General features: G+C 40.1%; 2 protein-coding genes across 5 annotated transcripts in view; both read left to right on the top strand.

Moving 5' to 3' along the window:
* Positions 1-361: 361 nt before the first annotated feature.
* Positions 362-15,176, top strand: part of LOC149084274 (astacin-like metalloprotease toxin 5) — a 52,670-nt gene continuing 37,855 nt past the window's right edge. The window contains exon 1 of one of the 4 annotated variants that reach the window (XM_089234648.1): positions 362-491. Coding sequence is in view for 3 of the 4 variants with exons in the window: in XM_089234645.1 (XP_089090771.1) it covers positions 4,905-5,100 (196 nt within the window). In the remaining variant the exon portion in view is untranslated. Of the gene's footprint in view, positions 492-4,869; positions 5,101-15,176 lie in introns of those variants that run through there. The other 3 variants (XM_089234646.1, XM_089234645.1, XM_089234647.1) reach the window with 3 other exon arrangements.
* On the top strand, positions 612-1,478 carry LOC149084275 (uncharacterized). The gene has a single exon (XM_089235287.1). The coding sequence runs from the start codon at positions 612-614 to the stop codon at positions 1,476-1,478; it is 867 nt and encodes a 288-aa protein (XP_089091413.1).

Here is a 15,176-nt window from a genome sequence, read left to right as displayed (position 1 = left end):
CTCACGTTTCGTGGCATCGCTTTTTGTCTAGATCATTCCCAGAGCCCATCTGTTATAAAAACTCTGACGTTATACCCGGACACCTGCTTATAATCACATTATATATACTTTCTCAACTGCTATGAAACGCCATAATTTTTGTTATTCATCAATATATTCATGTGTTCCAATGTATACCGCCGGTGAATCCACTAGTGCGCACCTGAACTTTGTAATTTCTCCGGACTAGATCTCATCATTAGGACTGCGGCGGCTCACCAAAGACTGTAGCCAACGGTCGCCAAGTGCGGGGACTGCGCGAGAGAATTTTTTGTGACTAGACAGACCTGAAGATAACGCTGATTCAACATGTTATGTTCTCGATGATACAATAAAAGTGGACAGTAACAGTGGTGACCTAGACCGAAGCAACCTTCTGATGACATAAAGATAACGAATCTACTCAGCCGAAGCCCAATGTGTGCAGCACCGCCGATGCCATTAAGATTAGGGTAGGACCTTTTTGTGATCGCTCTATTTTGTTTGGTCAGGATAACAAATGTTCTTATTTTTATTTTCGCAATTATATAACTATAAAAAAAATAGATTCGCATAAAAGTCTGTATCCAAAAATGCCTAACGATAACTCTCCTAACCCTTCGCCACCTGACCCATCACCAGAAAACTTACAAATTTGTCGCGTTGCCTTGAAACTCCCGCCCATATGGCGGCAAAATATAAAGTTATGGTTCATTCAAATGGAAAGTTGTTTTTCAATATCCGCCATAACTAACGACGCTACCAAATACAATAACGTGATTGCGGTTATAGATCCAGAAACGCTCGCTTCCGTTTCAGATATTTTATTGAACCCACCCGAAACAAACAAGTATGAGACTCTTAAAAAACGGATAATCGAAGAATTCTCTGATTCTAACACTTGTCAAGTACGCAAGTTGTTGTCCGAACTACAGTTGGGGGACAAAAAACCTTCACACCTATTAAGGGAAATGAGAGATTTAGCCGGCAAATCTGTAAGCAACGATTTTCTAAAAACTCTATGGTTCCAACGTATGCCGTCAGAAACACAGGCCATCCTATCAGTTAGCTCAGAGAGCTTAGAGACATTAGCGAAAATGGCCGACAAAATAATAGAAGTTAGTAAAGACACATACAACAACAGCATCTATGTCATGGGGAGAGCGGAACGCACAGGGACCCCGCAGCTACATGTCAACAACGTTGAACCCGATAATCCCTCCCCTCTGATAGAAATGAGTGCCATGAGAGCGGAGATAGCTTCTCTTAGCAAAAAACTCGACCGCTTGTCTAGAGAGAGAGAAACAAACTATACGAGACGGAGGTTCAGATCTCCTTATCGTCGTTTCACTCCCTCATTACAAACAACCGGCTATTGCTATTACCATGCTAGATTCGGCAACAATGCCTTCAGATGTCAACAACCGTGCTCTTTTCAAACCAAGGAACAGGGAAACTAAACACGGCCGTCGACTATAATATATCGGCGACGTCAACACCGATGGCCGTGAAAACTTGTCGCCTTTATGTATTTGATAAAAGATCCCATTTGAGATTTTTAATTGATTCAGGATCTGACGTTTCTTGCATTCCACTCACAAAACATTACACAAAAATAGTTCCTGATTCATTTGAATTGTTTGCTGCCAATAACTCTAAGGCCCTCCTCACACGGGGAAACTAAAATTGAGCTCGAGTTGCTTCAACTTGAGAGTTGAGTTGACTAGAACGAGTCGAGTTTCTCGTTCTCCCTCACACGGCGCTACTGAAAAAATATTCAAAGCCCGGGAAACTGAGTAAAAACAGCACAGTCTATAGTTTTCCTTCTTATCTTCCGGTACTATCTTGTTAGCCGGGTTAAGAAAAATAATTTCTATTATACGTGAACTTGCTACACAGAATTTCAGTTCACAGGTAAATACAAAATTTCATTATTTAAATTGATATTTTGAAATGACAATAAAATGGTAAAAATTAGATAATTTTTTAGTTTAATTTCGTTTCATTTGGAAAAAAAAATCGTGTTTTTCCTCTATAAATATGCCTTTCAGTACCTATATATGCTGGATTACATATTTTATTAATACATATTTTTATTGTTTATTAGTTAAAATATTGTCACGCAGAATTTTAAGTAGTTTCATGAAATGAAACGACGAAAGCTGGTTCCGAGAGGCAAAAAATAAACTATACGCACAAAACTAGAGATAAACAACACATGAATTGTTGTTTATGTTTCAGGGAATGATTTTCCCCAAATACTCCCACACACAGATGTGCGTGTACGTGACCTATATAGATTAGACATTCCAAGCAAGGGGGAAAATCAGGGACCATCCCTATGGAACACGTGCTTGTTTAGGTACAAGTAGACAGTTTTTTGAAATTTTCTGGAGGTTCTTATCCAGGGCCGTCTTAAAGTATGTAGTCAATTATATTCGTAATGAATTACAGAACGGCTTATAATTTCGGTCCCGTCAGTGGCCGTTATATTGTATAAAATTGTAAAGTATGGACAAAGGCAGTTCAAGTTGCTGTATCTCCATCTCAGGAGGAAATGGAGGGATAGACGTATGTGGGTACATCCTAATTGATGAACAGGGACCTTCATATGGTCTTTTTAAGGGTATTTAGCAAATAATTAAAAAAAGATGCGGACGAATTCGACCCGCATCCGCGTCGTGTGAATAGCTCTGAATAACCTAATGTACAAAACGGTATGTGCGGATGCGGAGCACGTACTTAGGTTTTGACACATGCGGACGACGTCCGGACCCGCATGAACACTTTGAAGTTGCGAGCGAATTTCGCCTCGTCTGAAAGGCTCCGTATATGCCAATTATTAAAACCTCTTCCGGACCTACGTCCGCATCCGCTCCGTGTGAAAGGGGTCTAAAATTTGTTAAGTGTTCATGTTTAATTTCGACAATAACCTAAAATTGTGGATAACAGTAGTATTATAATTATGTGTTAATTAATTGTTAATAAACAGAAGATTAGGATTAACTCCGACTTACATACTCTTTAGCATAAAACACCACAGAGGTCACGGATCTCTCTCAACGAAAGAATATATAGCTGATTTTGTATGTTTTGCCCGAAAGCTGTTCATATCGAAGTTGTCAGTGATCTTACACCCAGTGCATTTATTGGAGCCCCTCAACGATTTTGTTCACGTGAAGGTGCTACTAAACATATTTACAGTGATAACTCCACGAAATTCAACTGGGTATATATATATATATATATATATATATATATATATATATATAGATGGTATAATCACTTTCCGAACTGTTAGTGGTATTTTCAAAAGAAATTGCTACAGTTTGTTAATTAATTGCTAAGACATGTGTTCCATCCATGTGTCAAGAATAATATGACACCATGCATATATTCTTGATAGGGTGGGAGTATGTTTGAGTATGGACATAACTAGTATTTCATATTATATTCTTTTTCTCTGTATCGCCACTAGATAGCACCGCTTACACAATTATTATCTATGTTACTTTTCCCGCCGCTTGAGACAGATTTTTTTTGTATCGGCTCGAGTAAGTCGTTCCTTTGCTCATGTATTAAATAAACGTTCTATTATAGTTGAAACCTTGCGTTCTCCGTATCCGATAGTCCTCACTTATTATTCTATAAACTTTTCAAAGATCAAAGTAAAACCTCTTAAAATAGTTTATTTTGAAGTCCTATAGATAACGAAACACTACCAAACTGTAAATTTCTTAAACGCAAACGCCCGAAAGAAGCACTCCTCTCTAAAATTCGAATTATCGAACCAAAATCTTCGGAAATTCATGAATTCAATTGTTCCACATTCATTCAAAGGAAAATCAATTGGAAAAATGTTGATAAAGAATGGAAAGATCTTTAACAAAAAAAAAAGAAGGAACCTTTTTTTTCAGAAACCAGCTTTTCTCTATAGATAAGCGGCACTTTTTCGAAGTGCAAGAAAAGTAGGTGTGTTGAGATGAATTGTGAATAGTAGAGTGGAATAGCATTTCAACACTGAAAAGTACTGTATTTACTTGCGCTTATTTATCCAGTTGCATTTTCCCTTCAAAATTATTTCTACGTGTAAAAATTTGCGAAAATGAAAACATCATAATAAATGTGTCATAAAAAATGCCGCCCCTATATGACGCCTCCCTAGGCAGCTGCCTCGTCGCTTCATGCGTGGCGCCGGCCCTAGCGAAAAACTCTTTATTTAGCGATACTTTACACGAGGACAGTACGTGTACACGCCAAGTTTCACAAAAAGTGCTCAAAGTTCTTACGATCCACAGTTATGCACAAAATTTATTTTATTTAATTTTTTTAGTTTTCTTTTTTTCTTTGTTGTCATACATTTTTATGTGATTTTGTTTCGTTTTTGTGTTTTCTACCTTCCCTAAAAGTTTGTAAGTTGAGTTTTGAATGCCCATAAGAGATTGTGGTTGTATTTTTATCTATTTCGATAAAAATGTAATCAATTTGAATAGATATATTTTTCACCTGGAACACCATATCAACGCCATCTATAACAGAATTCCTTCTCGCAAAGTTCGTAACGACACCGACGCATGCGATATCTTTACTTTTTTTGCAATATATCCAATGGCCATAGGTGAAATAACTTCTTCAGTGAGGTTAAGAACTTCGCGCGGAGGCCTTCTGCTATAGATGGTGTTGACCAGACCCACTTGTTTGTCCCTAGTTGCGGCAAAGCTACTGCCACGCGGTAGGTTCACAAAATCGAGCTCTCTTTCCTTATCTTTCATATAATTCCCAAAAGATAGCTTTATCGCGTATATGCAGCTGACGTTCTTTCAAGAAAAATATTGGGAAGAAATTAGTCTCGATATATATGGACGGTAAAAAACAAGAGGGGAAAAATGATAAGCTCCCTAGGTATGATAATAACTACAAAACGCACTGTAACGCTTTTCCAAATTTTTCCAGCCTCCAAAAGAGCAGCCGGAAAAAGAAAAAAAACTCGGATCGGGATGAAGCTCGCTGCAGGAATCACGCTTCTGGCGATATGTGTAAGCACTGCAAGCTGCCGTAGTTCTCATGGTAAAATTCCTAAAGGTCATTTTATACAACCACATTATATTAATACAAAATTAATTAATCGTTATTGTATGGGAAACTGCTTTTTTTTACATGCCGGCAAATGTTTGGAAGAAAACCTGATGCCCATCGCCTCCGCATCAGTGACTGTTCGATGCACACTCGCAAAAGAAAATATTTTTGAGTGAGTCGGAACAATTTCTTCCGCTGGCTGAAAAAGGACAATATCTGCAGTAATGTCCTCGCAAACATTTCCACAAATGCAAATATAAACGTAGTTTTCCAGTTCAACTTTCATATTTGTTTTAAATTTTTCAACGTACAGTAGAACCTAATTATAACGTACAATCAAAAAATCTTGTAGTAGAAAAGGAGGGTGGTATTTTTATCTGTTTTTATCTAGTTTCTCATATTCACGCAAACGATCAACCAAGTAACGACGGTTGGTAAGATAATTTGCCATTCCAAATTTTAAGGTTTTTCTTCGCCAATAAATGGTGGAAGTGGTTCCACTCATTATTTTTTTGTTTTTAAAAAATTAAAAGTCGTCGTTAATGGGTTGTTAAGCATCGATCTTTGTGTTTTTTTGCGCAAAATATAGAAAAATTATATTAATGCAGTGTATACGTACACATCTTTTTCACTTCAACCTATATTGAAGGCTGTTTCTTTATTTAGCATATTATATAATACAATTTTTTTAGCAAACCACTGTACTTTCATTGATGTACACTTTGTTGCTTAACACCCCCAGAAAGGATTATTTGTCATAAACCGTACTTTCATCAAACGTCAACCTTTAGCTTCTATTAGTCCGTTATAATGAGGTTCTACTGTATCCACCTACTTTTAATACACCCTTTCAATGTTTCCGGCACAGTATGCTAATTCTTTTTGAAGACTTTGCCTTGTCATTCATTCTATAGAATGCTGTAAGACAATTGAGTCAAGTCAATATTTTTATTTCGACAAATTGAGTTTTTTTTACGTAAGCAACTGAAAAATAGTTAAATAACCCTTTCCGAGGAAAAAAAGTCGTAGATTTAGTTAATATGAAAAAAAAAAAGCCTTAGTTTATAGAAGAAGGAAACAAAAACAAACTTTGTCTGGTTTTAATTAGAAGAAATAAAAAACGTGTTTCTTTTTGTTTTTTTTTTCTCTAAGACATACTGTACCTTACGTTACAACCAGCAATGGAGAGCCGTTTCCAAACTATCATAGTCTGGGACAACATATGAATAAAACCGTTGAAGGACTATTTCTTTGTTGTTTCAGACTACAATGTTCTGATCACGGATTTCAATTGCCAATTCAATAGGGTCCGGTATCCCAGGTTGATAAGATACTCGCCTAAAGTACCAAAGGATGTTTAGAGGTGTCGCAAGTTCGATACCCGATTCGTTCTTTTCAGAATCTTTCCTGATGCAGAGGTACAAAAGGCGACATGACAACAGAAAAAGATTGCTACCGCAAGGAGTCCCACCTCGAAGAGTTAGAGCACCAATCACTCGATGGGTAATAAAAAAAAGGCTCTGCCGTTCAGAATCGACAATAAAATTTAAGGTCCCGGTCGCGCAATTACAAATCTTGCATTCTTAGTTGTACCAAAGAAATTAGCACGTAGTCATTGGATGCTACGAGTAAAGGCGGAAACACACTACACTGACGTGACGTGTAACTACGTAAAGTCAGATGGCGCGGGATCATATCAGACATTATACGGTGTGTACACTGGTCTGATGTTTCAAGAGATGCATTAAAAGCTGAAACACACTACGCTGACGTGACGTGTAGTAAACACGTTAATGCGTATGATATAAAGTTCCACCTATGAGTTTTCTGCAGGTACGTTCACACTGTGCCGACGTGATGTGCGAATGTGTCGGATTATGAAATCCGACTTAACGCCTTATTACGTGTCAAAAACAAATCAAACCTTTCAGATTTTCGTCAATGGCATGTGAATACGACATATTTGTTTTTCTCGTTCTTTTTGCTTCATTCGTGTTTTGATTTTTGATCAATTTTGTTTTTGTTCGTCTTTTCATTTATTTGTTTTTTGTTCGCGTTTCGACGATGGAAGAGGAACGCATCGAACATGTTCGGTCAAATTCTCTGTTGTATGACCCTACCAACGGGTCTGGGCCATAATACCGACAAGTCATAATCCTGACAAGGTCATAATCCCGATACGGTCGAATTTAAAAATTCAATTTCACCGTATAAGCCGCACTTCGCCCTTTCTGTCGGTATTACCATTTCTCGCGGTGAGGGCCGTTGGAGCACCGATAAGAATAATCAATTGCGATGGAATAAATTTTGAAAATTTAATTTCGCCGTATAAGAAGCAGTTCGCGCTTTCTGTAGGGATTTGCATTTCTCGCGGCGTGGGGCGGTGATAAGAATAATAAATTGCATCGAATCATTCTATTTATTTGATCGCAATTTATTATTCTTATCGGCACCCCAACGCCCATCTCCGCAAGAAATGCAAATCCCGACAGAAAGCGTAAAGTGCGGCTTATACGGTGAAATTATTGTTTTTTTTCAGTTCGAACGGAACCACCTACCAAGACCGTCTATAGTAGAAAGCCTTCACGCGAAGCTTATGACGTCACTGAAGCCCTCCATTTCACCTATAATCATTGGATCTGATGCAAGAAAGGTAAAGATTTCGCAAACGTCGGCCTGCTATATCCAGTGGCTACAGGTGAAATGGACGACATCAGTGACGTCAAAGCTTCGCGCGGAGGCTTTCTGCTACGAAGGTATTTGCACACCAGACAGCTGTCGATTTGTATTTATGAGAATATCAATCTGCATTTTCATTTAGAAAGAAATAATTCTGAAATTTCACCATATTTGGAATTGTTTTTTTAATAATTTCTGAATTTTCATCAGTTCTGGAATTACAACGAAATCTCGATATATCGATACTGCGGACCTTGGAACTGCCGTAGAGGGATTATTAAAATATCGAGAGACAGTCGTTTAACATTCGAATATAGATATTTCTGAGCAAGACTTGAAAAAATATAGGGATTTATCATTGTATCGAGTAACGTTTGTAGCGAAGTTTGACCATATTTCCTATTATTCTATATTTTCACCAATTCCGAAAAAAACATTTCTCCTTGCATTTATTAGAATTTTCATGATTTTCATTTTCTTAATTTTTGATTCCTCTCTCACAGAAGAAAAAAATAATCGGGCTACGGGCCCAGCTATTATTTTCGCGACGGGGCCCATTCATGGTAAAGTTTACGATCGTTAATTGTATCATCGTCGTATTGTGGTAGTCCGTTGTCCATTGACAACTGTACCCCGTTACCACCATTACTCTAACGCAGCGGTTCTCAACCTTTTCTGACTCGCGGAGCCCTTTTAAGATAAAAAATTCTATGGCGGAGCCCCGTGGGTCAATTTTTTAATTATTCATCAACGTCACTGATTTATTTATACCATTTAAAAATATTTATAATTATTTTTTTAAATTTTACTATTTTTTTAATTTTCCTCAAGCGGCCGCGGAGCCCCTGGAGAGTGCACAAGGAGCCCCAAGGGCTCCGCGGAGCACCGGTTGAGAACCACTGCTCTAACGTAACTCAGTTTACGTTGTGTTTGTAACTTCAGGACTTAGGGTTTCCTTCGATTTTGAAGAGCAACCCACAAAATCCTGCAAACCACCCGTGCCGTTAAACATTTACTAAACTAATTAGAATGTACTAAGAAGCTCGAAAATAATTAGTAAGCCTTTTAACTTTAACAAACAATTTATTCATAGAAATATAAATTTACTCATTACAGTTCACTCTGGTACTGCATATTTTTCTTAACTTTTAACTGCGATGTGCGGGACAACATCTACTAAAAACATGACAAATGATGAGAATGACTTAGCCCTACAAGGCTGCGAGCCCTCCTTTTCTCCATCTTCATCCTGCCTACTTCAGTCTTTTCTCAGACTCCTCTACGACTCTTCGGAACTCTCCCTTGAGTAGCTCTCCCAAAAATTCTCACCTAAAACTTATTTCCAAAAAACTCCCTCTTCTCTCTTGCCTTCTCTCTAAAATCAGTTTATATTTTTAATCATAATTTCAACTCCGCCTTTTTTGCGCTATTTCAAGACTTCCATTCGCCCATAGGCGGAGATAGACTTGGAAGTCTGGCGGGGGGGGGGGGGGCCCACGATGATGATGATGATGATGACGTCAATTCTTATATACATTAGATCAGTGTTTCTTAACCTTTTTCAGCTCATGGCCCCCTATGGATCAGATTTTTTTCTCGGCCCCCCCCCCCACCCTCATCCAAGAATGAGATACTTTCTATCTTTTTATTATGAATAAAATTTTAATAAATCAGATCTCTGGAATCCTGGCCAGGCACGGATTCAAATGGTGGATTACCATCTCTCCCAGGAGTCAAATTATATTGTAAAATACGGGATGATCCAACGAACATGCACGATAAATCAACTCTCCCAACACGTCAAACGCTGCTCTGGTGGCCCTCCAAACTTGCTGGAAGTAACAGCTTACATATAAAAGTCAGAGTACCAGATCCCATATATAGTGCAGTCCTCCTCCCTCCATTATAGACATGAAGACCCGGGTCATACCCACATAGACCCAAGGGTTAAGATGCCCTTGGTTCTATGGATGGATTTGATGAATTTTGGAAGTAGTAATATTTTTCCATGTTTCACTTTTAAAGCTTTTCTCTTCACAGCTCTCTATTGCTCCCTTCACCCCCTTTCGTGGATCACCTTTCTTCTGATTTTCTCTCGTGGCCCCCCTAGAATATCTCAGGACCGTAAGGGGGCCATGTGGCCCCAGGTTGAGAACCACTGCGTTAGATCAGTCGACTCCACCTTTGACACTAGGGGGGCAATGCCCCACCCCCGTATCTCTGCCCATGCATTCGCCCAATTTTGTTTTTGTTTTTTTCCCGTCTGAAAGCCACTTTTTAGCATCAAACATAATCTCATTGGCTCTTCTCCTTCTCTGGTAAAATCTCACGCACCCATAACCTTCGACCCAACCATTTAATTCAGATCCGTTTCACGTCCATAGAAATAATCTAGACGCACATTCCTTGATAAATCAATGCATTTGACGAGCGACAAAGCCTTAATTTATTTTACATAAGATTTCCAGTGCCGCGGTCTTCAGCTTGACACGAATAATACACTGCTCATAACAAGTAGGGGAGCAAGCAAAAAAGTGAAGAAAACCGTGCGAGACAGCCACGTATTGGCATACAATGGATAGTACACGCGTATCAATGCGCAATACAGAAAAAAGACGTAAAAAAATTTGGAATTAAGCTTTAATTCTTTGAAAATATGGAAAAAACATGAAAAGATGATTTAGGGCAACAATTTGGTTACATGTAAACGATAAAAAAAAGTAATGTTTAGACATGATGCATGAGTTTTAATAGGGCGTGTGGTCTCCTCGAACAGCTAAGACTGCTGCACACCTGTTTGCCATGGATGCGATGAGGTTATCGATCAGACTTTGGGGAATACTGAAGTTGAAGTTGAAAAATTTCTGGCGGGGCCTATCTGTTTGCAGACATCAGCCGCCTTCAAAACCGGCCCGCGGGGGACCACTGTGAAGAGAAAGGCAAGGGTGCAAATGTTTGTGTATTGTGAAGTGCGTGTGGTATGCTAGAATTTGGGAGCTTGTCTACGTTAATTAAAAACTTAATTAACCAGGAAAAATTAACATGTCTTTCCGAACTTGTTAGTCATATTACTTATTAATATTTTCGGCAGGAAAAGTAAAGTGGACTGCTTCTGCGACGCCATCTTGGTTCGTCGTGGCTCATCCTCATTGGTCGAAGGGGAATACTGTTCCACTCCTCAAGAAGTGCAATCTGCAAGTCGCGGACAGTAACAGGCGGCCTTGGTCGCGCAGCAATGCGTCGTCCGAGCATGTCCCAAACAGGCGCGATTGGATTCAGGTCAGGAGAGTACGCTGGCCATTCCATACGCTGTATTGTTTCAGCTTCAAGCATGTTCTCCACCAGACGAGCTCTTTGCGGTCGGGCATTATCATCCTGGAAAACAAAGGAATCTCCAATGGCTACAGCGTAAGGGGTGACATGAGGTCGCAGTATCTCGTCTGCATACCTTCGGCCGCCAAAGTGCCATTCCGAATAATATGCAGGTTCGTACGTCCGCCTATGCTGATTCCACCCCATATCATCCAACCAGCTCGTCTGTATTGTGACCTTTCACGAACGAATGCGGGGTTATTTCGAGTGCCCCTGTCCCTCCATACCAGAACACGTCGGATGTCACACTCCAGACTGAATCGGGACACGTCTGTAAACAGCACTTGGCTCCAATCATGTTGCTCCCAATCTCGATGTTCAGCAGCCCATCTTCTTCGGGCCGCACGGTGGCGTGGGGTCAACGGAATGCAGACCATTGGCCTACTTGCATAGAGCCCTCCCTCATGAAGCCGATTACGTACTGTTTGGCTGGACACCCTTCGTCCTGTTGCCAAGAGCAACCGTCTTTGCAGCTGCGTAGCATTCTCTGTTCTGTTTCGACGGGCTGTTAACCGTATATACCGGTCATCAGTTGCTGTAGTGGCGCGTGGCCGACCTTGCCCTGGTCGACGTCTAACATTTCCTGTTTCTTGGAATCGATTCCACAGCCTTGCAACAACACTTCTGGCGACTCCAACAGCGTCCGCGACACTACGTTGTGTTTGCCCGGATTCCAGTCTGCCTATAACACGCCATGCCATTGATTCCGGTAAATCACGTTGTTGAGACATCCTCAAGTTCACCTTGTCTCAAAAAAAAATACTGCGCAATCGAATTTCACAGTTACGGCAGTAAAACAGACGTTTCTGCAACATCCCGATTTCTGCCCTTATCTCCTTTTTCTGGTTTTTGTCGTCATGAACTTTGATTTGCATATGAAGTTTTCTTCTTCCGTTTCCTGCTAGGCTTTAAATTATGGATGATTCATTTTATGTTACTTATCGGTATACATCTTTGCGTAATTTTGTTAAAACCATTTGCTCCCCTAATTGTTTTGAGCAGTGTATTTTACTCACCTATCGTTCTCAACTATAGGGTCCCGTTTTATTACATTTTCTCGTTATCTCCGACTACATATAACGGCATTCCAAAAAATATAGCTTTTGCCATAAATTCAACAACCTGTCTCATTAAACTTTCCCATCGAATGCAATTCACTACTCGCCAAAATTTGCGTGCTGACCTACATTCTTGTACTATCGTAAGTAATTTTTACCTTCTGTTAGCCTCTTACTTTTTCTTTCTTCTCTGCTACATTTTCCCATACTATTACTACTACTACCACTATATTATCTATATGACAATTTTAATTCTTCCTAACTAACTCATCTCGTTAAGATTAATGTCTCATCAAGTTAACAAAAGTCAGCCCTGTATGGGAGGCATATGCACATTCTTATCGAAAACATTACTGCAACGATTAATGTAGTCATTTCTTCCTCTTCCTCATCAAGATCATCCAAAAACACGTCTCACATTCATGGGTGTTGAAAAAAAAACAGATTTTTCAAAAAGTCAAAACAGATATCACGACAAACACACACGTTGACTTCAGTGCCGTCTTAACGCATGGGCCCACCCGGGCCTCAAAAAATGAGTAGTTGAATTTTTCGAAAATTTGCCAGGTAAGACCTCAGAGAAATCACTTGTCCCGGAGGCCCATGATGCTCTTAAGACGGCCCTGGTTCTAACCCCCTCCACCCTCTTTAGAAGAAAAAAAATGTAAAGCCCTCCCACGAGAAAATTCTGCATACGTAGCCGAATGATTTAATGTACACTGGTGAAATAAATTAAGAGAATTTGCATACTTTATCGAATTTCATGAAAAGAACTGAACTGAATTTAAAACCACTGCTTCTAGACAAAAATGCAAATCTTGTACGTCAAATACGTAAGCGTACACGTATGTGTAGGTGGAGCCAGTAGAGAAAAAGGCTTTATAAGCGGGCGTAATTTAAGACGCATTTCGTTCGCTAGCACATCTCGGCGAATTTCTTGGTGTTATTTTGTAGCAATCGGTTAATTTCAAATTGTAACAGTAAAAATGAAAAACCACCAACGTTTAGATGATGGAATGAGGTGGCAAATTGTGGGGAGGCTAGAAGCAGGCCAATCTCAAGTCCAGATTTGTAGAGAGTTCAATTTAACGCCCAGCGTCGTGTGTAACTTATGGAAACAGTTCCAGGATACCGGATCCATGGACAGAAAGCCTGGGCAAGGTCGTCCAAGAGCCACGACGGCCAGAGAAGATCGCCATTTGTCGATTATAGCGAGGCGTAACAGGAGTGCTACGGCTTCTCAGCTCTCTCGTGACTTGTATGCAGCCACAGGAACCCGTGTATCAAGGGTGACTGTTTCCAAAAGACTCCATGAGAGAGGGTTGTTTGCAAGAAGACCTGCTGTTTGCGTCCCGCTCACTTCTACGGACAGGAGAATCCGTTTATCATGGTGCAGAGAGCATAGAGATTGGAGTATGGATCAATGGGCGACCGTTCTCTTCACTGATGAGTCCCGGTTCAGCCTAAGCACCGATTCTCGCCGTACGTTCATATGGAGAGAACCAGGGACCTACCCTACCCTCCAATGTCCGCGAAATCGACCATTATGGCGGAGGAGATTTAATGGTCTGGGCAGGCATCATGTTGGATGGCCGCACACCTCTCTATGTCTTTGAAAGAGGCACTGTGACTGGTGTGAGGTATAGGGATGAGGTCTTGGAGCCCTATGTTCGCCTTTTCAGGGGTGCAGTTGGCCCCGAGTTCATTTTAATGGACGATAACGCGAGGCCACATAGAGCTCTTCTGCTCGACGATTTTATAGAGAGAGGATATTCGCCGAATGGATTGGCCAGCCAGATCTCCAGACCTTAACCCTATAGAGCATGTCTGGGACGCTCTGGGGAGGGCAATTGCAACTCGCAACCCCCCTCCGGGAACCATCCAGGGAATGAAAACAGCGTTGCTGAACGAGTGGGACCAATTGCCACAGGAAATGATAAACTGCCTTATTTCAAGTATGAAATCACGCTGCGAGACCTGTATATCTGTAAGAGGGGACCATACCCACTATAAACCCATTTTTTTGTTTATTCTGCAACCGTTGTTTCATACCTTCCGACTCCAACGAGTGTTACTCACGATCATGCGTGTGTATTACAATTATTGAATAATTATTTGTTTTGTATTGTATCAATGTATGTACATATCAAATTTCATTAAAATCGGTACAGTAGTTCTATGGGTAATCGACCAGGTCTGCAAATTCTCTTAATTTCTTACACCAGTGTATATTCCTATTTTACTATGTTACATACCTTAAAGTAGTTTTAAGCACTAGAGTTTTCACATAGGAAAACTCCAGTGCTCCAGTTGTTCATAGGGGGTTCAACTGAGTTGTCGGTGAATGTCTTCTGAATTCTAAATTAAGTATCCACTCTCAATGGTTTAAGTGAGATCCATGACCCCCTCTTTCCCCCCCCCCCCACACACACACACAATGGCATCATGGGTGTTGTGGAAACGTTAAGACGCACCACTATTAACTATATGTTGTGATGTAACTCACGATATTTTAGATATTGCATGGGAAATACCTCATGTCTAGGACGCGGCAGGAGATGTAAACGAACTAGTTTCGTAGCACGACATATTATATATTACTAGGAAATTATGAACAGGACATTGCGAAAATAATAATAACCTTTTCAATTATAGAATTACTATTTAATTTGATTCATTTATTGAAAATACTTCGACACGGTGCATTACACTAAACTCGATACAATTTATATTCAACATGGACACTCTCACTCCACCAAATTAAACACACAATAATTATATATATAGTTTGAATCATTCACCGTCATCTCAGGGCAAGGTTTCTTGCGTCCCCTACATTCAGGGATCTCGACCAGGGGTTAGGAGGAGAGAGAGAAAATTATGTAATCTTCAAGCGCGACATGTTGGTCGATCAACCTCCAGCAATACTCTCTGGCAAAAGCCTCGTGTGTTCCCAAACCAAGTTGGTGAAAA

The sequence above is a fragment of the Pholcus phalangioides genome, unplaced genomic scaffold, assembly GCF_987345545.1.
Source record: "Pholcus phalangioides strain wild (caught in Gottingen) unplaced genomic scaffold, Ppha-v1.0 ptg000008l_1, whole genome shotgun sequence".
In the NCBI taxonomy this organism is placed as follows: Eukaryota; Metazoa; Arthropoda; class Arachnida; order Araneae; family Pholcidae; genus Pholcus; species Pholcus phalangioides.
The sequence above is the reverse complement of the archived record's forward strand: the minus strand, read 5'-3'. Positions and strand labels throughout refer to the sequence as shown.